Genomic DNA, 24,620 nt, shown 5'->3' on the forward strand with positions numbered 1-24,620 from the left:
CAACAGCCCAAGATACAATGGGATTGAACCATTTCACAACGATTTCCATGCGGAGACTCTCATTAGAGAGAGTCGCAAAGGCCGTCAAAGCCGTCAACCCTTTCAAGCTCTCGAAGCGAAGCCCACGTAGACATCTCAACAAGGATGTCCACTTCCAATACGACCGTACCGCAGACGGTGTCTGGGCCCCTAGCTGTGGCCACGACATGAAACTATACCATTTCGCAGGACCACATCCCTTCAAGTATGTTAAATGTCATTGCGAACGCATACTGTGTCCCGATGATCGTACCTCCGAGATCTTGACTCCAGTACCCTCACTGAAGTTGGAGGTTTACGAGGAACGTTTCGAAGGCCAGAGGAGGTTAAAAGAGAGCAGATACTGCCAACTGTGTCGAGCATGCGGTCTCACACATCGTGGTAAAATCAGCAAAGGTCGCATTGAGTTTCCAACAATGCCATGCGTCTGCGGCCAGATCTCTAGCGAAGAGCCAATGTACTTCTACATTGGCGATAACGCTGCGTATCAGAGCGATGCCGATGCTGTCACGGTAGATGTCCGCCTCACGCAAAGACTGGATGCATCCCAACGGTGTAAGAGTGAAAGGATTCCTCTCGCCGATTGGGTCCCTTCCTCTCCTGGCGAGATCGAGAAGTTTCGTCTAGTACTCGATAAGGGAGGACCAACTCACGCCCGAGACGCTTCAAAGCCGGAGACCAAGCGTAATAAACGCCCCAAGCGACGAGCAGATGGATCTGCAGCTTATATGTTGAAGCCAGATCCAGATTGGGATGTCCGCGTCGATGTCTTGTGGTTTCCAGATTGAGCGGACGGAGCGCGTGATGCTAGATTCGTGCATCCGTTTTCTCGTCCACAGTCATCCTGCTATCGAGCAGCGTCTACTAATATACCCGTCGCTCACATCTTCTCAATATTTAATGTTTGCAAGAGATAAGACGGAAGCTATAGCTCTACACTGCGCGCCGGCCAGCATATCCAATATTCGTATATACACAGCTCCCTTATACATCGGCAACACAGACCTCAGAGTCAGCGGAGACCCAATGCATGACTGCATCCCAAAGAGATCACTAGACACTGTGAAACACATGGCAAACAACGTCTATTGAAGGCTCGACTGGATCTATATAACTTCGTCCGCCACTCCCATCCGGACCTCACAAGAGAGTCTAGAAAAATCAAGCAGTAGGAACAGACGGAAGAATATGACGAACCGCGAGCGATCCACATCGTTGGGTGGAGGCGCATTCAAGATAGTGCGCAAACAACAAGGTTGGACAGGCAATATATACCATGACATTGTCCCGAAGTCGCCTGATAAACCCTACGAGCCTGTAGCCGGCTGGAGAAGACACAAGGAAGATGGTGTGTGGCTATGTTGTAAGGGCCACGCTGATAACGAGAACCTTGTAACACATCGTCAAGGCGCGTTTCCGTTCAACCGTCTGGAATGCACAAGGTGCGATCACATCTTCTGCCCGGATTGTTCCAGCTCGGCGGTCCTTACACGAGTTCAATCATCAGATCTGGTAGCTTTTCAAGAGCCCTCTCCAGCGACTGGTCGATTGGTCCCATATTGTCGACTATGCCGCGCGTGCGGGAGGACGCAGCGCGGTGTGTTCAAGAAGGGTCGTCTCGAACTTGCTATTTCTTGTCCGTGTGGTAAGGCTACCGTGTACGATGACGAACGCATAGACTTCTTCATCGGCTCGAATGAGAATTACCAAGAGGATAAGGAAGGTGTCACTGTACAGTTGAGAATTGATCATCGCCTTGGCGCTCACCAACGTGTGAAAAGGGAACGGCGTGTAGAGTTTAATGAGAAGACTTCGCAGGGCCCTGTCCAGCCGCCAAAAGCCGCCGTATCTAAAGAGACCCGCAATGCACCTGATCAAGCGATGGATGCAGGCCCGCGTCAATCTACGGGAAAAGGTGTACTGAAGAGGCCCCATGGAGGACCTCAACTGACGGTGAATACCAAAGAGTGGCATAAACATCAGCCATGGCCTGAGAATACGAGGTTCAAAACACTGCCGGAGGGTGGATTCGTCCTGGACGCAGATTTTGAGCACTCTGGTGTATCGCCATCAAGTATTGCCTGTAATTCGGAGACGTCTTTACTGCGGTAAGATGACTGATGTACCCTGCGCCTTGGTTCTCATATGTCCCATCACCGTCAGGCATTCGCTGCAATTCAGATTGCTCAGTGGGGCATGACAATGGCTTATATCTGGCGCCCTGGTTCGGTAATCTAGTGTCTCTTCCGGCGCAATGCTTACTGTTCGGGCTCAAGATAGTACTGATGTCAGATCTGTCTCTGTCCTCATAAAATCTAATGCAAATGATCTGATCTTACTAAGCCTTCGAATGCTCGTTGTGAGCTCGTATCTCGTTTGTTGTGCTGTCTGATAATGTAGTGTCGTCATATTTCTCGTTGTTTGTAGTCAGAGATTTCCGTCGCCATGGTGAAGGCAGAGACAACAACAAGGCAAAGTCGCGCCGTAACCACTACCTCAGCTAACACTACCAACCGCACAGAAACCAATTACCATGTCTAAAATACCGCGACAATTGTTGCTGCCCGGAGGCAAGCGGGTAATCGACGAACGATATGCCGAACATCGACACCGCTTGATCGGTATGCTGAGAGACTACCTGACCGTTTTGAGAGCGAGCCCGGTGTCCTCACCCGGGTTCCGTATCCATCGCGCCTCCCGCATGCTCCAGGGTTAGTTAGCCGTCACGAATAGCTCTTAAGATATCTTGCTAACTTATTACTAGTATGTAGCTCCCTTGCTATGCTTTGCCAACGCGGTGCTGAGACATCTTACTATTCGTGCTAACAGCTTAATAGCAGATCTTCTACGCCTACCGCGAAGTTACATGGAGCCGGTTCTGCGCCAAAATCTCCCTTCCAACATTCTATGACGGCCTCACCATCATCACAGACGATCCAAAGAAGCTCGGAAGGAAGAACGGCTGGTTTGCAGACTTTCCTCAGCAGTACTTCGTTGGCAATCCTGAGGCCAAGAGCAAGGTGCTGGTGATTTCGCCGTGTTACGACATTGGCGTTCTGAAGAAGCTCATCGAACAACTGTTCGCAGGTAAGACTCAGGAATCATCTAGATCAGACGGAGGATGTTAACCAGTGAATAACCAGGCCTCGATGTAGACATCGACGAAGTCAAAGTCCGCCTCAAGTCGCCCAAAGAAAAGGCCATCACAGCTACGGACGAGCCTTTCGATTTCGAAAACGCAAACCCTACTGTGTACATCCACTGGTGCATGCGCGTCACCCACAGACCCACAGGAAAACAGACGTCGCTCGATATCTCCGGCGTGCAGTACGGCATGATTCAAGGCGACATGCCTTGGCAACCACACACCAACATTTTCGTCGACGAGGTCCAGGCCATCAAGCCGCTGGGTACACTTGCGAAGTACGCAGATGAAGTGTCACAAACCAAGGGTACGGAGGGATTGCGATTCGAAGTTGCGGCGAGTGCAATGAAGGCGTGGCACGAGACTGTCGATGCGGCAATGGAGCGCAAAGGGTTGACATGGGCGGATGTACTAGGCAAGGAAGAAGAAGCCTTCCAGCGACATTCGATGAAGATCTTGAGCGTGGGCACAAAGGCTATGCAGAAGTATGCTGCGGAGACGAAGCTGACGAAGAAGAGGCTTAAGGCAGAGAGGTATGAGCAGAGGCATGAAGATTGGTTGATGGGAGAGCTCAAGGAGCTGGAGAAGCTGTATTTGGAATAGAGTAGGGAGTGCGCTTCTGAGCTCTGTGGGTTGACGCGACCTCGGGAGAAGATAAGTTGGGGTTCACGAGCCTGGGATCACATCGCAGCATGCCAGTAGATGGTGGCAATGCGACTGATAGCTCGACCAGAGTTCATGACTACTGCGGTTAGCAAACAAATACTGCCCCCCTTGTAATGTCTGTGTGTTGAAAGCGTTCCAGGTCCAGAGGAAGGGAAACTGTGTTCAGACGCACAATCACATGTTGTGCATGACTCGGGCGTGTGACGTACGGTTCCGGACCGGCTGCGCCACACTCCGGGTGGCAAACCACCCTCCCCTTAAGACATGCCTCCAGTCTCCACACTCTCCACCTCCAGCACTCAAACCACACACCTACAGACACACATACACATACACCCTCAGACCGCAAACATGGACGAAGACCTCATCGCGTTCGGCATCGTAATGCTGCTCTTCCTCTCCTTCCCCTTCCTCACGGTCCTCAGCATCACCGGCTGCGTCGCCTACTCGCGCACCAAGACCTGGGATAAAGCGCGCAACCAGCGTGCAGTCAGCCTCGAGTCCTCCAATGGAGAAACCAACCGCTTAGTCTCTGACGAGGCCGACGAAGAGTTCGACTTCTACGACACCGACGACGAGGAGGAGCACACCAAGGCCAAGGCGGAAGAGGAGGCCGACAAGTACCTTACCTTCAACCAGAAGTTCCGCAAGGAGTTCAAGAAGGTCTGGTCGGGCAAGGGCAAGGGCGATATCCTGAAGCAGAAGGAGCGCGAGGAGCGCAGGAAGCTGGCCAAGGCGGTGGCAAGGGAGATGGACCGCAGGGAGAGGAGGAAGGCGAGGGCTGCTGCCAAGGCACAGTCTGAAGACTTGCCGGCATACACTAAGGCGTAGTAGAACTACGTCGGTCCGATCTTCTCACGGAACAGCAAGAAGTGCTGTGATGCGATGATGGAGACGGACACCTTTCTCTCTTGGCCCTTAAATTGATACCCCAAATTAAACATATTACCTCAGCATTTCTTCCACGACAGATTTAGTATCTGGCCGAACCCAGCATCCACCGAGCTCCCCTGCACGTAACCGTTTTTGTTCGACGTACCCGAATCCACCGTCGCAGAGAGACTAATCTGAATCCGCGCATCCTTCTTCTGGCACATCGACGCCTCTGTATCTGATATCTCACCGTCCTTGTGCAAAAGGAAGTCTTCCTCGAATGGCCCTGTTACAATTTTATGAATGTTGCCCTGTTCTTCAGGTCAGTACCTCTAACAACACTTTCAGTCGCCAAAACCACGTACCTTGCCCTTCATATCCACGCCATTCACATCAATCCACTTCCACCGGCTAACCAAACTAGCCTCAACCCCCTTCTCAATATACACATAGCCTCGGAAATCGGCCGAGCTAACATCGAACGCCCACCCCGGCGAGTTCATGCCTATATTCACTCTGCAGAAGGCGCGCGTCTTTGCAGTCCCTGCTTTTGGTCCGTCGGAAGCGGCGAAGTTGTCGAAGATGATGGTTAAGGCGGAGTTGTCGGAGGCGAGCATCACGCTGGCGTCGCCGGGTCTGCAGCCACTTCCATCGAGGTCGATGTCGAGGCTTGTTAGGGAGACGGCGCCTTTGGGCGGGAGAGCGGCCGCGGTGAGTGTGATGAAGAGAGTGAGTAGGAATGCGAGGATGAATGACGGCATGGTGTGTCGAGACTACGGAGAGGAAAACATTAGACTGGAAACTTGCACGTCTTATGCTCCTCTTCAACCATCCTTTTCGTGCCTAGTACACCAAATACCGCCTTTTCTTGCCGTGATCGTGGCACTTCGACATCAATTCTTCGGTTGCGGCTGATGGAGCCGTCAGGTCAGATCCCAATATGTAGTACCATGCTGCAATTGGCATTACACTTGCCTACATATAGGAGCTATATCTAACGAGCCGCTAGGATCGCTGTCAAAAGAGGTTAGGTCAGGGCTCAGCCTGGGTTTCAACGACCCGACAGACTGTTCGAAAGTAAGGCAGGATTTAGCCTATGTGACACGCGCTTCCCACGATATAAGTCGACGCGCATCGTATATTGCTTACGTTGCACGAACCGAAACGACAATTGCTGATCTCTTAGACTGCTTTGAAAGTCGATAGACCGGGCTGTATAGTTGTGTTGGGGATGGAGCGCGAGAGGAATTTGTGTTTCACTCATTACGTACAGAAAATGACTTGAACGTCTGCCGTAGACGTACAACGCTTTGAATACATGGATATCACTAGAATACTTCTTACAATTAAACAGCCTCAGTCCGCTGCACAGGCGCCTTCTCGTGGTGCTCACTCTCGTAATCGGCGTTCTTCCCATCTGCCTGCACAATGAACTCTTCGCGCTTCTCAAAACCAAACAACTGATCCATCTGATCCATGCGCAGTCCTTTGGTGTCGTGGATGAAGAAGAAGGCGTAGATACTAGCGCAAATAAGCGCGGTGGCGAAGAAGACGTATACGCCCCATTCCATCGAGGTGTACATTTGCGGCAAGGCCTAAAACTAGATTAGTATATCTATTACGTGCGACTGATAGGTGCTTACCTTGGTGACTACCAGAGTCCATATCCATACGGATGCTGCTGCCCATGGTCCCGATATAGAGCGCATAGATGCGGGGAAGATTTCGCTAGAGATGATCCACGGAAGGCCGTTCGCACCGAATGACCAGGCAGCACCAAAGATCATGATCATGGCTGTTGCAGCTTTGCCACCAGCGACTGTGGATTCGGACATGGGCTCGCCCACTGTCGGCTTTCCAAGTGCGATGTATACGGCGAGGTAGTATTGGCAGAAAGCACAGATCAAGGAAGATATGATCCAAGGCCACTTGCGTCCAAACATGTCGATAAACCAGGTGAAGAAGATGATGGAACCTCCAGCTTTGATGATTCCGTAGATACCGGTCCAGAGAGTTACGTCGGACAATCCGATGGATGTAAAGATGGTTGGAGAGTAGTAGTTGATTGCCGCGGCACCACTCCAAGCTTGCCACATGAACATGAGGAATACCAAGAGGAATCTGTTCCGCATTCCTGGCATGGCTCCTTCGCGTGCTGCAGCCTTGATCGTTGTGAGGAAACTAGCATGCGCCTCACCATGTAGCAGTGCGGCGCGCTCTTTTGCAATCTCATTTCGCACGTATTGAACATCCTGGGCAATGTATGGATGGTCTTCGGGTAGGTTACGGAAGTAGCTCCACGACTTCAAGGCCTCAGCCTCGCGACCGCGTTTCAGCAGCCAGGTAGGAGACTCCTTCAGAACCGGTATCATGAGAGCTAGCAGTCCAGCAGGAATGAGCTGAACAGCCATCGGCACTCTCCAAGCGATGGATTTCGATCGGTCCATATTGTGTACAATGCCGTAGTTGATCCAGAATCCGATAACGGCACCCGTTTGGTAGAAAGATTCGAAGAACCCAGTGAGGCGTCCACGAATAGCAGGAGGCGAGATCTCGGCGATGTAGATGGGCGACACAGCGGCTATTCCTCCTACACCCATGCCAGTGAAGAATCGGCCGGCGAGGACAAGACTCAATTGGTTCTTGGGGACTAAAGTGCACTATTAGTACTGGCACATGGATGAGGTTAATGAAGCATGCTTACCAGTGCACATGATCGCGCCAACGATGAAGATGGCATCGGAGATAATGACTGTCGCACGGCGACCAAGGAGCTCAAGGAATGGGTACATAAGCAGCGCTCCTACGAGTCCTCCAGCCGAATATATGGAGGTGATGTTGCTGGTGATCTCGTTCTTGTTCGATGCATTGATGCCAAAGTCTCGTTGGAAGGACTCCTGGGCAATGGTAGTGCCGATAAAGGCAGAGTCGTAACCATAGGCCAAAACGCCCATTGAGATGACGAGCGCGGCCATGTAGACCCTCCAGTTGTACTATAGACTACATTAGCACCTTATCATCTCACCATCGGTTAGCACAAGAACTTACAACTTCCGGAGGCGTTGGCCTGTCTTCGGGGGCGCGAGCAAAACCACCCATAATGACTATCCACCAGAACAAACAATGTTCAAGTTACCGGACGGGTGTTGAAGCTGCAAAGTTCTGCAGTAGTCTTGATGCCGATCCCAAACCTGGGGCTCCCACGTTCTTTTGAACCAAACGCGCTTCCCCACAAAACACCCAGGCCATTCCGGGACGGAGAAGCAGGTTGCCACATCCGACCACGACCTTCCCCAGTGGAGTCTCCAGAGATGGCGCACCCTCGTCGCGTGGGTTCGATGGCGTGGTGTGGGAGCTCGTGGGCCTAGTGCAGCCGACACGCGAAGCTGGCGATGCGAGCGTCGGCAGCCCAACGTCACCGTCGCGGTCGTAGCCGACGGCGAATCGCGCGCCTTGAGAGCCGATGGAACATCCACACGTCTCCACGCCGAAGCGCGTCTTCTCGCATACTCCATCGTACTACCGGAACGCGTCGCGCAGTCGTGGATGCCAAAATGCGGCGGTTTCGCTCTGCTGCAGAGATGTCCTCCACATTCGGTTCCCCTCTGTACCTGCTCATCTCTTGACATCCTCACAAAATGCCTTCCGCAAACGGCACCAACGGCACAACAACATACTCCTTCCCACCGGGAATCCATGTCCCCTCATTGACCTGGTTCAAGAATGACACCAAGCAAGAGATCGATTGGGATGTCCAAGAAAAGCATTTCGAGTTCTTGATTTCCAACGGTCTGCACGGCATCGTCATCGCAGGAACCAATGGTGAAGCAGCAACATTATCCTCAGCCGAGAAGACGCAACTCGTCCAAACTGCTCGCAAGACGGCACAGCGCCTCGGTCGCGGAGACCTACCCATCACAATTGGAGGCGTAGCAGGCTGCACGCACGACGCGATACAGCAGACTACTGAGGCAAAGGAAGCAGGCGCATCATACTACCTCGCACTGGTACCCTCCTACTTCCACTTCTCCATGAACCAGGATGCCATCGTAGCCTACTTCCAGGAACTAGCCGACGCATCTCCCGTGCCCATCGTCCTGTACAACTTCCCCAACGTCGTAGCCGGCCTCGATATCAACTCCGAGATGCTGGATATCCTCGGCAAGCATAAGAACATCGTAGCTGTCAAGCTCACGTGCGGAGGCATCGCAAAGGTTGCGAGGATCAGTGCTGCGTTCGACAAGTCGGAGTTTGTGGCGCTGGCCGGTCAGAGCGACTGGCTTGTACCCGCGCTGAGTGTGGGTGGAATCGGCACCATTACTGGTGTCGCGAACTTGTACCCCAAGGTATTTACTATCGCCAACGTTTTGCGTGTTTGGAAGCTAACAGATCAGTCTTGCATACATTTGTTCAACCTCTACCAATCAGGCAAGCACGACGAAGCGTCAGCCCTCCAGATCAAGCTCTCGGTCACAGAATGGGGGTTCGGAAAGGGTGGCATCAACGGCACTAAGTACGTCGTTGCGCATAAGAGAGGATACCCGGAGAGCAGCGCGGATTGCCGTAGGCCTTACCCGAGATACACCGACGAGGAGAAGAGGAAATGGGTTGTGAACCAGGTGTCAGGTCTTGATGAGCTGGAAGCATCGCTATAGAATGCTGCTTCGCAATGAAGAATTGAAATGTCAAAGTGCTCCCCTTCGGGCATCTGAAGTCTTCGTGGTGCAGAAAAAGCCCTTCTCTCAATCGTTGTGTTGTCACCTCAAAAAGCCCATTGCTCTCGAAGATCCCTCAAGACGCCATCTGTCCTCCACCCTATCAGTCTCTGCAACTGTTCCAAATATTCTACACAAGCTTGCTGCTCCCGCGGATCGATGATATAAGCTCCACATGCACTCAAGATGTGACTACCCTGGAACATAGCATTACCACAATGACTGTTACTCACGCCATACCCTATGGTTATCCTCATGTGCTTGCGAACAGCCGCGTCGGTAGATTTCCTAGCCCGAACACCTGCCAGCCCGACTAATGACGCGTTAGGCGAGTATATCGTGAGCAGTATCTTGCAAAGGTGGTAATACTGCAGCCCGACTGCCACGATCCCCTGTGGACAGAGCAGTTCGGGCCAGCTTCCATCAAACTTGTCGCCCGCATCGGGTTCGACATGGAAGGCCGAGAAAGTCCAGGGCTTCGTCCGCTCCCATTCCTCGACTTCATCGTTCAGTTCTTTCCATGTTTCGCGGCTGATGTTTTCGCTGCCATTATTTGTGCCTCCGAAGACAGTTTGCAGGACGACGGCGAACAGGAATATGATGCGATTCGCCCAGCTTTCGTCGTCAAACTCGCTGAACACAGCTGAGTGGCGGTAGTTATCGAGGCTTAGGTTGAGCGGCTTTTGAGTCGTGAGAGAGACGTAGATGTGTTGGCGGAGAGAAACCCAGGATGCTGATTCGCGGAGGCCACCGTCTGCGGCGAAGGAGGAGATACTGTTTAGTATACGGGCAGTACCCTGAGATCAACATGTGGTCAGGAAAGATATACAGTCAAGCTTAAGAGCGAGAAAAACGTACGAGGTGGTGGCAGTGTTCGTCGGCATCGCCCATCTCTTCGTGAAGCCGAAGCAGGATAACGGCTATGAGGAAGTTCTCATCCCAATGTGCCAGTGGGTCCTCAAGTGCTACGATTAGCGCCTGTAAGCACTGATCTACATAAGGCTGCGACACGTCTTCTACGGCCTTGCCCATCAGCCAGGAGTGTCTTGCAGCAACACCCAGTATGCCATTGAGAATGACGGGGAAGTGGGCTGCGCGTTTTGGTACCTCAGTAGCAAAGTGCCGCCGTGAGTCACACACATCGATCCACGAGGTGCAAAAGAAGAGGTAATGATGGAGGAGACGGGCTTCGTGTGCGTTGTTCACGGGCCACCTGAGTGTTGGCGCTGAGGAAGGACTGAATGCCGTAGAGTTATAAGGAGATTGATTATTGTTAATCGATCCGAAAGGGCTCTTCTTCGATAGACCCGGGGACTGTGACAGACGTTGAAGTGATCCGGGGCTCGCCTGCCAATTTGTGTTTACTAGTTGGCTTATTGAAGAGACGGCGCGAACACTTTGCGGCGTACTATTGCTGATACCACTAGTGACACCGACCAAGGACGATGGGACTTGAGGGTTCAAGACCTCGTGGATGGAAGGCAGATCGCTAGTGTCATTGAAACCTGAGGTTGGAAGGTCCGCGAACGAGGTTAGGTCATCGTACGTCGACGCCAGTCGGCTTTCGCTAGACACTCTGTTCAAATTCGAGTTTTGCCGCCGGGCTTTTGATGCAACGTCAAGAGTGTTGGGCGTGCTTTCGGGATTCGCTTCGCTTTCCGGCCCAGCTTCGTACTCTTCTTCGTCATCGCTGTCCTTGTTCGGCTCAACAAAGTGCACTACACCACTTTCAATCAGCGATTATCGCTATCTAGAAATTGTTCTCTACGCACATGAGCTTGGAATATCAACCCACTGCTGTCCCACCTGGAATTCAAGGGACTGTTCAGCGGATCCTATGTCTTCGCCGGCGTTGAACTTGACCGCCGTGACAGGTCGGAAGCGAAAAGCATTGCCGCGAATGCATGGCTTTTTGCGCTCAGTGCAATATTTGCATTTTTCCGAGTCGCGCAGCTTCACGCCTGTGAATTTCTACGTTAAGCGTTTGGATGGCATTGGATTGTAAGAGCCCGTACATTTGATGTGACGCTCACGACAAGCTTTGCTGTTCAGCAATCAGCAAAATTCTACAAGCGGGCAACTCCGCGGCTCCGACTAACCATCCGCTTCTCTGTCTCATCGTGAGGTCGGAGACCCAAGGACTGTGAATGATGGAGTTGCTACGTTGAGCCGGGAAATCGATCCCGTCTTGTCGGTTTTCGTTTCGGGTCACTTACCCCGCCCGCTTCGTATGCGACGTCCTAAGTCTGGAAGCTTGCGGGGCATCTTCCGATGGAGGGAAGCTTGGAACGTAATGCGCAGTTTGATTGGTATAGGTCTGAGCCGGAAATGACAAGTATACGCGCATGGACCTGTAAATGGCAAGGCTTCCCGTATTCTCTTGCGCCGAGATTGTCGCTCGATACCTGCAACAAACTAACAGAATTGCGACTGACACTCGGCCGCGTGTTTCTGGTGAGCTTCAATGTGCGTGTTGGAGCTGGACTGAACATTACACGATTGCGAAATGGTTTGATGATGCGAAATACTCCTGGCTGACCAAACGCACGTCGACTCTTCGCTTGCCTTCATCCTGCCGTCTTTGTACTTCTTCCAACAGGTCTGCGGTAGCTTTCGCGTTGGTAGCGATGCTTTCGAGACTGCGGATGGCTTCAATGATCCATCTTCTTTCCTCCAAGTCATCCTCTTCGCACCCCCACATCATCAGTGGCCACAAGACATTGACGGGCAGCGACTCGTCTGCCTGCGCCATCACATGTGTCAGACGCTTTATGTTCACGATGGCATTTATTACATCCTTGGTCTTCGGGTACTGCACGTACGCAACGCGATGTAAGTGTATGAACGATGCGTAGTAGTTCGCGAGATAGGTCCGGAAACTTCGTGTGAGTGCGCCTGCTAAGTTTTTGGCTAGGTGTTTTTCGGTGAGGTTTCCAGCAACCGCATGATCCATCAATGCTGGTCTCTGGCCGTAAAGTGCATGTAGATCCTTGGAGATTTGTGCTGCGATGGCCATCACTTCAGTCTCATCCTGAACCGTGCCGCGTGTACGACGCCACGGGTCAATGCGTGTGATGCGCCCGGCGAAGGACTGCACCTTCTGATAGAACATGATACCGGGATGATATAACACGTCAAACAGAATTTCCTCTATTTCGGTGTCCGACGTGTCCGGATCTGACCCAGCATTGGCCGCAGGCGACGCATCAAAGATAGTCTCGTCTGTATCAGCCAAGAAGAGTCCTTCTCCACCTGCTGTTGACACAGCGCGCGCGTCAAGTAGGCGCATCCATGAAATGAGTCGACGTTCCGGTGCCGAGAAGGTGGTCTTGCTGGCACTCTTTATAAGTGTATAGGCCTCGCGTAGGTTTGTGTGGGCTCGTGGCAGCATTTCAGTAAGAAGATCGGTATAGGTAAGCAGGAAAAGGGCAGCGAGCATGTGTCTGAGGTCACTGTCCTCGACTACTCGCGTCTTTGCTAGGCAATTCGCTACCTGTCTGGATGCGGTGTCATACAAAGGTCTCCAGTCTGCCTTGGCCATGTCGTTGCCCAGCCCACTGCGCTGCATCTGCATCGCGGCGAAAGCCATGATGGCACTCTTGACGATGGGTGACTCTGCAGCCAGAGTGGCAAAGAATGCCCTGGTAGATGCCCATTTGGGACCAATTTCCACCGGTGTCAGGATGGGTGGCATGAGCATCTGGAGGAATGTGTGCAAGAGGTAATCTTCGTTCGGTCCATTCGACGCGCCCTCGGTAGAGAACGGCGAGGTCGAAGCTGGATCAGGCTGGTGAAGTCTACGCTCTGGCAGCTCATGCACTTCATTGCTCGCGGAAGACGTTACTCCCAGGGTCTGACTTGAAGATCTATGAGTCGGCCGGGACTGGTGAATGGACTGCGAGACCGGGTCCGAATGTGTTGCTACGCTCGCGAAAGACCCGGTGTCAGTTGGCCATGAGCTGGGACTCAACAGCATAGCTTCGTCCCAGGTACCCAAGCTCAACGGCCCGGATAGGTCAAAACCGAACCCGTACCCTTCCAAGGGTAGTGGACCAGAAAAGAAGGGCTGGTGCTGGCCAGTGTTGAATGACTGGGATGGATTGGTAGTGCTACGAGCCTGCGTGCGGTTCCAAGTGCAGTCGAGATTCAGTCTTTCGCAGTGTCCACATCTAGGCCTCTGCTCATTACATCGCACTTTCCGCCTCCTATGTCGATGAGCGTTGTTGGGGAGTAACGAAGAATTTCCGCGTACCTGCACGCATTGCAGCCGTTTTTTGAACGCGCAGGGCGTGGTTGGGCTGGCGAGGATTCAGACACAGGCGCCGAAGGCACCAAGGGTGGCTGATTCGGTACAGGCGGCTGCGACATGAGCAATGATGGATTCTCGATTCGAGATGGAGATGAATCTGATTGCGATGACTAGGGTAGAACCGTTTTATGTATGCTGCACAGCGGAGTAATAGTATGTGTGTGGGGGCCAATCAGCTCAGGCGCTATCTCGGTGTTTATGCGTGGGTGGAGCAAAGGAACGGTCGCGGCGCACGCCTGATCGAGATTTGCGCATCGTCACTGTGACACTGTCTCTAAACTGTACTACCGGTGCTATATAACGCGAAAACGTGCCGTACTCGTGCCGTTTTATCCTGTCAGTTCCACGGGTCACTGACGTAGATTACAACGACATTTCCAGGGTACAATAACCTAAATACACTCAGTAACATGGGCTTCTCTATTGCGATGTAGACGGTTTGTGACATCTTTTGAATGGGACTGTTTTCGCATATCTATGAAGCTCCAAACACATCTACTCTTGCTTCGCCGATGTCCGCTCCCGTCGCCAAATCTTCACAGGCATCTCCCCCAGGATCCAGTTCATCGTCTCCAGCCTCTGAAGCTCCCAATTCGGACTACTCAGCGCAAAATCATACCGCCTCAACACACTCGCCAAGACCACCGTCTGCTCCAGGTACGAGATGTTGCGTCCGATGCAGCCTCTTGCACCCGCCGAAAAGGCCAGGAAGTAGGGCTGTAAGGCCTTGCCTTCTTCACCCAACCAGCGCTCCGGTATAAACTTGTCGGCGTGCGGGAACACGGACTCCTGCCGATGCGCAACATATGCAGACATGGCGACGGAGACTCCGCCCGGAATGTAGTCACCCAGGATGTTGACGCCTTCGGCTGGCGTCTGTCGCGGGAGTCCGTGGGGTGTCGGTGGGAAGAGCCGGAGCGATTCGTCGAGGCATGCACGGAGATATGGTAGGTGTTTTACCCTGTCGTAAGCGACCACCCCATCGCCTTCCTCTTCATCGTCTTCCAGTGCCGAATCGATCTCTTGCACCAACTTCATCTTGATATCCGGATGCTTGATCAATTGGTACATGACATTGGCCATCGCAATCGCTGTCGTAGCAGACCCGGCGTTCATCATGATGCTCACTTCCGCGACGATCTCGCCCCATTCCAGGTTGTTCGGATGGCCGTTCTTGTCTTCCATCAGCGTTTGGAAGAAGTCGTCGAGCTTCTCCCCTGCCCTGTACCGCTCCAGGCGCTTGTGGGCGAGTTGAACCGGTACGCCCTCCCATTCGTTCGCATAGTCGCTCATGCGCTTGTAGAAGGGGATGACGTTCGAGAGTTTGTTGATGAGCGGATACCAGTCGTATGGCCAGATCAACAACGACTGCTTCCGAGCTGTGTTGTAAAGTGCTGGTCTGAAATCACATTCGTATGTCGAGCCGTCTGTCCTCCGTCCAGTAACCCTGTCGTGGCCCCGATCAAGAAATCCAAGCTTGTCGGAAAGTCCAATATCGGCGATAGCGTCTAGCGTGAAGAAGTTCGTCCACTTCCGATAGTCGAGGTTCACGTCCTCAGGCTTCGGTAGCTGTCCAGGAGACAATGGTGAGGTGCAGCACTCGTCAAAGTACTTCAGTAGCTTCTGCGTCTTGTCGGCTACCTTGTGCTCCCAGCCCTCCAGATTCTTGATTGCATACGCAGAGCTCATCAACTTCCTCTTCCGCGCATGATCATGCTTGTCGATGGCATCCGCAAGATGGTAATGCGAGCCTGCAGTGACAACGTACGATCCATCCTTGGTACAGGGAGTGTTATGACCGTAGATATCTTTCACAGCTCGAAGGTCGCCATACGAGAGGAAGTTGGGGCCCACACGAATTACTGGATGCTTTCGATGTAGTTTCTCAAGGTAGGTGGACCGCGCTCCGCCGTGCGCAAGCACCATGAACGGGATCGAAGATATGCCCGAGAGCGGGTGCATGTTTGGGTAACGCCGAAGACCTGAGATGTCAGTCGATGTTATTGTTGTACTTGATGGCTGACATACCATTCACATCGCGGAAGTAAACGACTACAGGATAAATAACAAAGTAGAAAAGAGCGCACGCGCCTAGCGCAGCAGCATACGGAATGGAAATGACCGCTGGAGACATCTTGAATCGCGATCAATACAACAGCGACGTTGAAATTAATCTCATCAGCAGCTTTGCGTAGTGATAGTATACATTGTGCGATTGGAAGTTTACTTAAGTGCTCGTCGCGGTATCTCACTGCCCGTTGACGCAGCCGCAAAAGTGGATGACCGCATCCCAGGTTTACCAAGAAGGGTATGCTTCGGAGAATGACGGCCTATTGCGGAATGCATTGCTACGACCGGTATATGCGGGCTTGCAAAGTTAAACCGGGAACTACGCGTGGACACCAACTGACAGCTAAAGTGTGGGGTAACGCGGGGATGCCATAGTTTACTCGCGTCATGATCAGCACTGCCACGAGCGTTCAAGCATCACAACGGACTACCGAAAGCGTCGTGCCCAGAAATGTTTGGTTGTTATCGAAAAATCAGGTCTGGCAGTCATGCCCGAGAACGATGGGTTGGTGCAAGTACTTGTGCGGCTGTCATCAGTGGTCCACGTGCTCTTGACTAGTTGAAGGATACCATTTGCTTCTCCCTGGCTATATCGTCGCCTCAGCCTGTCAAACCTTTGGAGGCTATTTTGCTTCCTTCTGTTATCATGGATTCACTTGCTTTACCACTTGACATGTCAGAGTTGAGGTCACAACTCAATCCTCTTCTGCAAGCACTCAGCACAACACCGGTGTTCAGCAGTTTGAAGCCCTCGACTGCAGCAGACGGACTAGCTGCATTTCTATTTCTTCTTACATCGCTCGGGTACATCACTCGTGGTCGCATTTGGGACAAGCCAGACCCGAACTACCATGTAAGGAGAATATCTCCACGCGACTTTGCATCCTTGATGTCACAGCATTACTGACCATGCTGTTATTATAGGTGTATTTTGAGAGACCACAGGTCGAAGAGGGCTTCTCAGACGGGAAGACCAATTCTACGCGCGACGTTTGCCAACGCCTCGACGAGGGCGGCTACCATTGCGTCATCTTTTGGGGCTCACAGTCTGGTACATCAGAGCGCCTCGCCGAGAGCCTGGGCCGAGAGTGCGGCGCGCGCTATGGAGTGAATGCCTTGGTTGCGGACCTATCCGATTACGATGCCGAAAGTATTGCGAGGATCCAGAACAAGTATTTCGCCATCTTCATCCTGAGCACATATGGCGAAGGCGATCCGAGCGACAACACTACCGGCCTTTGGGATTGGATCAAGCGGCTAGGCGACGACAACATTCGGCTTGAGAGCTTGCGATACCTGGCATTCGGTCTCGGTAATAGCAACTACAAATACTACAACAGGGTCCTCGATGTAGTCGCCGATGCTTTAGATGCTGCAGGCGCTACTGCGCTGATGCCACGGCAGAGAGCCGACGATGCCAATGGTGGCACAGAGGAGGACTACCAAGCATGGAAAGATGATGTTTTCACTCTGCTTGCTCAGATGGGGTTCGAAGAGAAGGCTGTCACTTACGAGCCGACGATGAGGGTTGATCTCGCCGCCGGGAGCCCTGGTCCCGAAGCAAATTCCGTCACATCGGTGCACCACCAACGATCTGCCTTGAACTCAGCCATAGTCCCTCTGACCATCAAACACTCTCGCGAGTTGTTCGTGTCGGGAGATCGCAACTGCGTGCACTTGGAAGTGGATCTGGGCAATACGGACATCGTGTACAAGACTGGGGATCATATCGGCATCTGGCCTGTCAACCCTGAGGAGGAAGTCAACCGACTGCTCGACATCCTGGGCTTGCAAGGCCGTAGGCACGACTGCCTCACCGTAGCACCGAAGAGCGGTTCCGACAAGCCAAAGATACCGTCGCCGTGCACGCTCGAGACAGCTTTCCGCAATCATCTAGAGGTTTGCGCGCCTGTGGCTCGGAAGGCTGTGCTCGAAGTTGCTCAGTTTGCGCCCACCCCTCAAGCCAAATCGAAGCTCCTCGGCATTGCGCAGGACCGTGGGCGTTACGAGCGGTTCACGTCTTCTGCACACGTCACGTTCGCTCGGCTGCTCGAGCTTGCCAGCCCTGGTGCTGCGTGGACCTCGATACCGCTTGCCTTCGTTATCGATAATTTGCTGCCACTTCAGCCGAGATACTACTCCATCTCTTCGAGTTCCGTAACGTCTCCCCGGCGCATCGCGATCACCGCACTGGTAGTCAATAAGACGATCACGACTGAAAACCAGTCAACAACCAATATTCCTGGCCTGACGTCAAATTACCTCTTATCGGCATCCAATCTTCGCCCGGCCGGAAACACGCCAATTCCCACCTATCACCGCTCAGTCGGAAGTGGAGACGTCCAGGGCCAAACGGTTCTCGCGCACGTGAGGAAGTCGAAGTTCAAGCTGCCCATCACAGCTTCGACTCAGTTGATCATGGTCAGCGCCGGTACCGGCTTTGCTCCTTTCCGTGCGTTTCTCCAGGAGCGCGTCAAGTTGCATGCGATTGGTAAGCCGATTGGCAAGATGTTGTTGTTCTTCGGATGCCGGAACCAGGAGGACTACATCTACCATGACGAGCTGGCAAAGATGCAGGAACAGCTCGGAGAGAAGCTGGAGATCGTTACTGCGTTTTCGCGAATGCAAGGGCAGCGCAGAGTGTATGTGCAGGACCGGGTGGCCGAGCACGCTGGCAAGGTGCTGGGCATGCTGGAAGGAGGGGCCAACATGTACGTCTGCGGCAAGGCAAGCATGGCCCGGGAGGTGGATATGAGGCTTGGAGAGGCGGTCCAGGGTGCGCAGGGTAAGACCGAGGCCGAAGTCAAAGCGTGGGCTGACGGGCTGAAGAAGAGGGGCAAATGGAAGGCGGATGTTTGGGGGTGATTTCGGTTGAGATGCTGTTTACCATAGCGCGTTCGTACGAAGGGAGGGCCTCCCCACTTTTACCAATTTACCCCTGCCAAGCCAAGCAACACGGGCAGAGCCCATCCGCGCCCCAACGGCAGCTTGTGCGCCAGTTATTCCGCCACCTTTTGCTCACACCTCAAATTTTCATACCTCTCTTTGCATAGCAGTCAACAATGGATGTCGCTCTGGAACTCCTGGATCCTCTTGTCCTGGACAAAGCCTACGCATGGGCTCTCCCCTCGCCCGGCTTCAGCGTAGGGAACTCTTCGTTTTCAGACTTTTCGGCCGCTAGCACAGCGCCTGCGTCCCAATGGCCACGCGACAACATTTACCGTCAAATTCTATCCATTCTCGTCATTACTCAGCTCGGCGCGACTTCTCTCTACCTCTTTTTCAGCTCTCTATCCTACTACCTTGTCTTTGATCGCCGGCTCGAGTACCATCCACGCTTCTTGAAGAACCAAGTCTCCCAAGAGATCAAATCATCGCTCTTCGCCATCCCCTTCATCAACCTTTGTACCCTGCCAATTTTCCTCGCTGAAGTGCGCGGCCACAGCTTGATCTATACCAACACGAGCGAATATGGCTGGCCCTGGCTGGTGGCTTCGGCCGCTCTGTACATGGCTTTCAATGATTTTGCCATTTACTGGATTCATCGCCTAGAACACCACCCTAGCGTATACAAGTACATCCACAAGCCACACCACAAATGGATTGGTAAGTGTCCCCGCTCTCTTTCAAATGTCTTGCATTTTTGTCGGTCTCAATACCAATGCTAATTTCAACAGTTCCTACACCATGGGCTGCGCTAGCTTTCCACCCGCTTGATGGGTTCGTCCAATCCTTGCCATACCAGTGAGTATTTTCTAGGCCATTTCCTCAAAACCTCATTGCTAAATCTCAAAAGCATCTTCGTGTTCATCTGCCCAATGCAGAGGCATCTGTACATGGTCCTCTTTGTTGCTGTCCAAATTTGGACCATCTTCATTCACGATGGCGATATGATTACCGGCCATTGGACAGAAAAGTGGCTCAACAGCCCCGCCCATCACACACTGCATCACATGTACTTCACAGTCAACTACGGACAGTACTTCACCTGGGCCGACACCTACTTCGGCTCTCACAGGGCGCCGCAGCCAGAGCTGGACCCTATTCACGATGCGCTCAAGGTCATGCGTGCGAAGGGCTTAGTGGACGAGCAGGGCAACCTCATCAAGCACGCCAAGAAAGAGTAGACGAGTCACGATATCACTTCCTGGGGGAGTTCATGAGTTTTATAGATTTCTTTGAGGAGACAAGACGAGATATGGCAGATCATTGGTTAAAGACAGCCAACTAGCTTCTCAGGCCCTCACTTTTTGGACCTGCGGGTCATTTTGGTATGATAGATCTCCTCGTTACAGCGAGAACCTTATAGCAATATCTAATGTTAATGTAATACCAAGAAGCGCTCGCTCATACCAACACTGTCATTGATGAACGATTATGCCGATCTGATGGTGTTTGAGTAGCATTATCAATCAACGATTGCATGAGCACGAATGACACTCCAACGCCCTAAATCACACATAGTTACACACGTGGAGAAGCTTTGGCTCCAATTGAGAAAGTTGTTGCTTCCGCTACCCCGACTTTTTTCGTCACGTCACATCGCAAGATTCGCGAATCCAACAAGTTCGTCAAAAGCCGCCTGGACTTCGGTAACCTTCTATCGGCTTTGTGGTATTCCCATAGGACGGGTCGGGCGATATCCATCCGATCGCAATGTTGAAACTGGCAGGCCCGCAGGACACGGCCTTTTGACTCCGAGCCTTGGCGCCCAACGTAGAAGTCTATGCCGCAAACTTCCTATCCCCGACAATCCTCAGCCGCACGCGCGACCAGCGTTCTCGATCCGCCATGCCCGCGTCAACCAATGTGCAGCATCCGATTGAGCTGTCAAGCGGTTCCAACACGCCGGTCTACCCTGTTCTCTAGGCTCCTCCCCCGCATTTCCCCATGCACCCCAGCATTGCGAAGCGAAGAATGACGCATACCCGATAGGTTTGCGGAGACATGCGAGTAGAAACCTGGGGAAGGTGTTGCCAGTATGGTGCGACGGATCCCAACGTGGCAATCCAGGTCAGCCTGCGAGAGCATTTCGCATCGAGCTTGGTTGCGCGTCGTGCCGGCCATTGTCGGAGCGCGACCTTGAGGCTACACGAGTAGCATAAGTAGCACGCGATATCTCCTGGAGTATGGCTTGAAGTATCGCAAGCTCTCGAGCCTCGTCTGTCATCATCACATTGTTGACTCTGATCATCACATCTGGAACATTGTCCAAACTCCTCACCACTGCCAATTACAGGTCAATATGGCTCAAGACTTGAAGAAGGCTGATGTTTTCAACGAACGGTCGTCCAGCATCGACAAAATTGAAGATATCACGACTGCACGCGAACATGCGGATCAGATCGCAAATCTCTCTGGCATCGAAGCTACAGCTGCTTCAAAGGCTGCTTGGCTAATTTCCATGACTGTTTCTCTCGGTGGCCTCCTTTTCGGTGCGTAACTCTATTCCTAAGTTGGATTCTGAGATCCGACCTTGCTGACTTTGTCGAGGTTACGATACTGGCTACATCTCTTCGGTGCTCGTGACTATTGGCTCATCTCTCGGCCACGAACTCACGTCCTCCGAGCAGGAGCTCGTCACATCACTCACCTCTGGAGGTGCCCTCGTGGGAGCCGTCATCGCTGGTATGATTGCCGACAAATATGGTCGCAAGCTGCCAATATTTCTGGCATGCGGCGTCTTCGTTATCGGCACCATACTCCAGACGGCTGCGTATCACCTCCCACAGTTCGCGGTAGGCCGCTTCGTCGTAGGCCTGGGTGTTGGCTCAGCGGCTATGATAGTTCCTCTCTACATATCCGAACTGGCACCAGCCAAGTATCGCGGCCGGATGATCGCCTTCAACAACATGAGCGTCACCTTTGGCCAGTTTCTTGCGTCATCCATCGGTGCCGGCTTCGCACAAGTCGGAGGCGCCAACTCGCAAGCCTGGAGAGCAACAGTTGGCATCGGTGCGGCACCCGCCATCCTCCTTGCCGGTCTTCTGACTCTCTGCCCCGAGTCTCCCCGCCAACTAGTCGCACACGGGAACGTGGACCAAGCCAGTATTGTCCTCACGCGCATCTACCCAACATCGACCGAAGAGCAGCGACGCGCGAAGATCATGAGCATTGAGATGAGCATCAACGAAGCCACACAGACTATGGTGGATGATTCGGTGTTCAAGACTTTGGCCCGTATCTTCACCACAGCGTCCACTTTCCGCGCCGTTTTTACAGCATGCACGATCATGGCCATTTCGCAACTGTCGGGCTTCAACACACTCATGTATTACTCAGCGACGCTCTTCAAGATTGTCGGCTTCAACAACGCGACCGCTGTCGCCATTACCGTTTCCGCTACGAACTTCATCTTCTCGCTCGTCAACCTTGTCATTGTCGACAAGTTCGGCCGCCGTCGCATTCTCTTAGTAACGATCCTGGGGATGAGCGTCTGCCTTGTCATCGCTGCCGTCAGCTTCTCTTACATCCCGATTGATCTCCGCACATTGGCTGTTCAGAGCGAAGAGATTGGCTGGCCAGGTTATGTCCTCATTGCCACGATCATCATCTTTGTTGGCTTCTACTGTAAGTACCCTCACTATGCTGAAGTCGTTTTTGTCTTCTCTTCCGCTATCACTAGACCAGTGCTAACTTCAATCAGCTAGTGGTGTGGCTACCGTGGCATGGATCGGGACCGAGCTGATTCCTATGGAGGTCAGAGCTGTTGGAACGATGTTGAATACGGTCACATGCTGGAGTACCAACATCATCATCGCCTCGACTTTCCTTTCCATGATGAAAGGCATCACCCCATCAGGGGCCTTCGGCTTCTACGCAGGCATCTGCTTCGTCGGCTGGCTATTCGTTATCTTCTGCTTCCCTGAAGTCAAGGGAATGCCACTCGAGGCCATCCGCGAAGTGTTCGAAAACGGATTTGGCGTCAGATATGCGAGGAAGTGGCAGAAAGAGAACAGGGAGTTTGCCAAGATCAATGCAGGCAATTCACAAGCCTTTGGTCACTAATCAGAAGTTTTCATGTATGGATGACATGAGGCTGGTGAGTGGGTTCTTTTCATGTGGATATTTTAGTTGTGCTTGGTATGTCGCTTCGCGCGACGCGACGAATACATCGATGTGCTTCATCTTGCACAGGTCCTAAGCACACATGTAGCATGCATGCGGTGAAGTGATGAGATAATATCTCGGTGTTGGTGTCAAGTCCCCTAACCAAGTACCACGGTTCCAACACCGGATCCCCCAGCCCGTACCCCTACCAACCGGCTCCCTTACCAAGCCAACATATCAACAACACATGCAAAACACTCCTCTTTCCAACCCCTCCAGTCATCTCCGCCTAAACGCACAAGCAAAGTCATCAAGATGCGCAAAGCAAGCCTCATCGCCATCCTCGCAACCGCCATCACAAGCGTAACAGCCATCGACAAAATCGGCCGCTCATCAGATAAATGCTTCGCCTACGCCGTCACCGATGAGGCCTGGACAGAAAACAACATGAGAAGACGGCGGGTCGTATACGATACCACGAAGAGCATTCTGCATTACGATCAGACCATGTATAGCATCGGGTGGATGTGGTCGAACGAGAAGGAAGGTGTGTATTCTACCATATCCTATCGTTTGGAGATCGGCTACTGACTGTTGGCATTCATAGCGTGCAAAGCTCGTACGGTAGACACCGTCGTGTACTACAACGGCATCGTCGTTCCGGCAGGCGCATACGTTATCGACAGCAGTGAGATACTGAGTGAAGATGGGGATCGCGCGCATCAGTGTCTTTTGGATGTGTTCCGGACTACTTTGGGGAACAACCTGAACTGCACGGTATGATTTGGGTGTGGACTTCAGGTAGTGAGGAGGAAGGGATCGGCGTTGCATTTAGGGGGCTGGGGATTTGGAGTTGCATTTGCAGACTATTGAACGCGGAGGTGCATTTTGGATGGGATACGTTGCGCTTCGAGATAGAAGGACAAGCTTCTTCCTACGCTTCCCACCTCTTCGTGTTATCTCCACTCTTCACCTGCAAGTAATTCCCAGCAATCGGGGCTTTGAGCCCAGCATCCACAATGAACTTTGGCCAGTCAATGCCGAACCGGCTGCTAACAGCCTGTTGATGCGCAGCCGGGACCGCGAAGTTTGCCGGCTGCTCATGCAGCAAGAATACGTAACGATGAGTGGGAGGCGCGCCAGCGGGTGGCGCAGGACCAAAGTACGACGAAGGTGTTGTGGCTGTCGTAGTGAGGACCGATGTGCCGTTCTGCTTGGTGCCGGAGGGCGTGTAATCCTGCAGAAGGGCATGCAGGACGGTTGACGCACGGCCGTTTTGGGTGACATCGATGTCTGAGCAGTGTCAGTGTGATGCGTTTTTGATAATGAGAAGGGGAAATAACCGATCATTGCAAGCAGGTACTTTCCGCTGAGCGTTGTGTTGGTGAGACCAATGACAGGGGCCTTTGCCGTGGCTGTTTTACATCAGTATGGCACATCCTTCTTCACATATCGTGCTCATACTTGATTTCTTAACGATGAGACCGGGACTGATGTACTGAGTCCCGTAGTAGACATCCAGCGTTGCATTGGTGGCAGGAGTGAAGCCCGAGGGCGTGGTCTGCGCGATGGCCGACGCAGCGAGGACCAACGACGATACAATTGTCGTGATTTTCATTTTGACACGTTTTGAGTAGAAGTGATAGGTATCAGGATCTCAGAAGACGGTGATTTTCTGAGAGCAGTCGACGAACAACATCATAAAGGCCCCACTACGACATGATGTGGTCTGGCGCCTCCACTACAGCTATGC

The 24,620-nt window shown here is 52.7% G+C and overlaps 12 protein-coding genes across 12 annotated transcripts; 7 read left to right on the plus strand and 5 right to left on the minus strand.

Moving 5' to 3' along the window:
* Nucleotides 1-17: 17 nt before the first annotated feature.
* J4E92_002701 (uncharacterized protein) lies at nucleotides 18-827 on the plus strand (the record flags this gene model as incomplete). The annotated part of the gene is made up of 1 exon (XM_051494103.1): nucleotides 18-827. The coding sequence occupies one exon, from the start codon at nucleotides 18-20 to the stop codon at nucleotides 825-827; it is 810 nt and encodes a 269-aa protein (XP_051355782.1).
* Nucleotides 828-2,572: 1,745 nt separating this feature from the next.
* J4E92_002702 (uncharacterized protein) lies at nucleotides 2,573-3,787 on the plus strand (the record flags this gene model as incomplete). The annotated part of the gene is made up of 3 exons (XM_051494104.1): nucleotides 2,573-2,750; nucleotides 2,971-3,126; nucleotides 3,183-3,787. 3 exons carry the CDS (start codon nucleotides 2,573-2,575, stop codon nucleotides 3,785-3,787), a joined length of 939 nt encoding a protein of 312 aa, XP_051355783.1.
* A 414-nt stretch (nucleotides 3,788-4,201) lies between these two features.
* J4E92_002703 (uncharacterized protein) lies at nucleotides 4,202-4,681 on the plus strand (the record flags this gene model as incomplete). The annotated part of the gene is made up of 1 exon (XM_051494105.1): nucleotides 4,202-4,681. The coding sequence occupies one exon, from the start codon at nucleotides 4,202-4,204 to the stop codon at nucleotides 4,679-4,681; it is 480 nt and encodes a 159-aa protein (XP_051355784.1).
* A 1,388-nt stretch (nucleotides 4,682-6,069) lies between these two features.
* On the minus strand, nucleotides 6,070-7,822 carry J4E92_002704 (uncharacterized protein; the record flags this gene model as incomplete). The annotated part of the gene is made up of 4 exons (XM_051494106.1): nucleotides 6,070-6,318; nucleotides 6,367-7,373; nucleotides 7,428-7,716; nucleotides 7,772-7,822. 4 exons carry the CDS (start codon nucleotides 7,820-7,822, stop codon nucleotides 6,070-6,072), a joined length of 1,596 nt encoding a protein of 531 aa, XP_051355785.1.
* A 539-nt stretch (nucleotides 7,823-8,361) lies between these two features.
* J4E92_002705 (uncharacterized protein) lies at nucleotides 8,362-9,378 on the plus strand (the record flags this gene model as incomplete). Its single annotated transcript, XM_051494107.1, has 2 exons — nucleotides 8,362-9,069; nucleotides 9,118-9,378. The coding sequence occupies 2 exons, from the start codon at nucleotides 8,362-8,364 to the stop codon at nucleotides 9,376-9,378; spliced, it is 969 nt and encodes a 322-aa protein (XP_051355786.1).
* A 107-nt stretch (nucleotides 9,379-9,485) lies between these two features.
* Nucleotides 9,486-11,557, minus strand: J4E92_002706 (uncharacterized protein; the record flags this gene model as incomplete). Its single annotated transcript, XM_051494108.1, has 5 exons — nucleotides 9,486-10,235; nucleotides 10,297-11,156; nucleotides 11,211-11,399; nucleotides 11,454-11,482; nucleotides 11,538-11,557. 5 exons carry the CDS (start codon nucleotides 11,555-11,557, stop codon nucleotides 9,486-9,488), a joined length of 1,848 nt encoding a protein of 615 aa, XP_051355787.1.
* A 372-nt stretch (nucleotides 11,558-11,929) lies between these two features.
* Nucleotides 11,930-13,806, minus strand: J4E92_002707 (uncharacterized protein; the record flags this gene model as incomplete). Its single annotated transcript, XM_051494109.1, has 2 exons — nucleotides 11,930-13,643; nucleotides 13,691-13,806. The coding sequence occupies 2 exons, from the start codon at nucleotides 13,804-13,806 to the stop codon at nucleotides 11,930-11,932; spliced, it is 1,830 nt and encodes a 609-aa protein (XP_051355788.1).
* Nucleotides 13,807-14,242: 436 nt separating this feature from the next.
* On the minus strand, nucleotides 14,243-15,881 carry J4E92_002708 (uncharacterized protein; the record flags this gene model as incomplete). Its single annotated transcript, XM_051494110.1, has 2 exons — nucleotides 14,243-15,729; nucleotides 15,776-15,881. 2 exons carry the CDS (start codon nucleotides 15,879-15,881, stop codon nucleotides 14,243-14,245), a joined length of 1,593 nt encoding a protein of 530 aa, XP_051355789.1.
* A 609-nt stretch (nucleotides 15,882-16,490) lies between these two features.
* J4E92_002709 (uncharacterized protein) lies at nucleotides 16,491-18,682 on the plus strand (the record flags this gene model as incomplete). The annotated part of the gene is made up of 2 exons (XM_051494111.1): nucleotides 16,491-16,670; nucleotides 16,742-18,682. 2 exons carry the CDS (start codon nucleotides 16,491-16,493, stop codon nucleotides 18,680-18,682), a joined length of 2,121 nt encoding a protein of 706 aa, XP_051355790.1.
* Nucleotides 18,683-18,879: 197 nt separating this feature from the next.
* On the plus strand, nucleotides 18,880-19,944 carry J4E92_002710 (uncharacterized protein; the record flags this gene model as incomplete). The annotated part of the gene is made up of 3 exons (XM_051494112.1): nucleotides 18,880-19,423; nucleotides 19,495-19,561; nucleotides 19,614-19,944. 3 exons carry the CDS (start codon nucleotides 18,880-18,882, stop codon nucleotides 19,942-19,944), a joined length of 942 nt encoding a protein of 313 aa, XP_051355791.1.
* Nucleotides 19,945-21,062: 1,118 nt separating this feature from the next.
* Nucleotides 21,063-22,825, plus strand: J4E92_002711 (uncharacterized protein; the record flags this gene model as incomplete). Its single annotated transcript, XM_051494113.1, has 3 exons — nucleotides 21,063-21,252; nucleotides 21,311-22,387; nucleotides 22,464-22,825. 3 exons carry the CDS (start codon nucleotides 21,063-21,065, stop codon nucleotides 22,823-22,825), a joined length of 1,629 nt encoding a protein of 542 aa, XP_051355792.1.
* A 976-nt stretch (nucleotides 22,826-23,801) lies between these two features.
* J4E92_002712 (uncharacterized protein) lies at nucleotides 23,802-24,485 on the minus strand (the record flags this gene model as incomplete). The annotated part of the gene is made up of 3 exons (XM_051494114.1): nucleotides 23,802-24,160; nucleotides 24,211-24,282; nucleotides 24,332-24,485. The coding sequence occupies 3 exons, from the start codon at nucleotides 24,483-24,485 to the stop codon at nucleotides 23,802-23,804; spliced, it is 585 nt and encodes a 194-aa protein (XP_051355793.1).
* Between the last annotated feature and the right edge of the window lie 135 nt (nucleotides 24,486-24,620).

Source organism: Alternaria infectoria (genome assembly GCF_024043175.1).
Source record: "Alternaria infectoria strain BMP 0036 chromosome Unknown scaffold_3, whole genome shotgun sequence".
Classification (NCBI taxonomy): domain Eukaryota; kingdom Fungi; phylum Ascomycota; class Dothideomycetes; order Pleosporales; family Pleosporaceae; genus Alternaria; species Alternaria infectoria.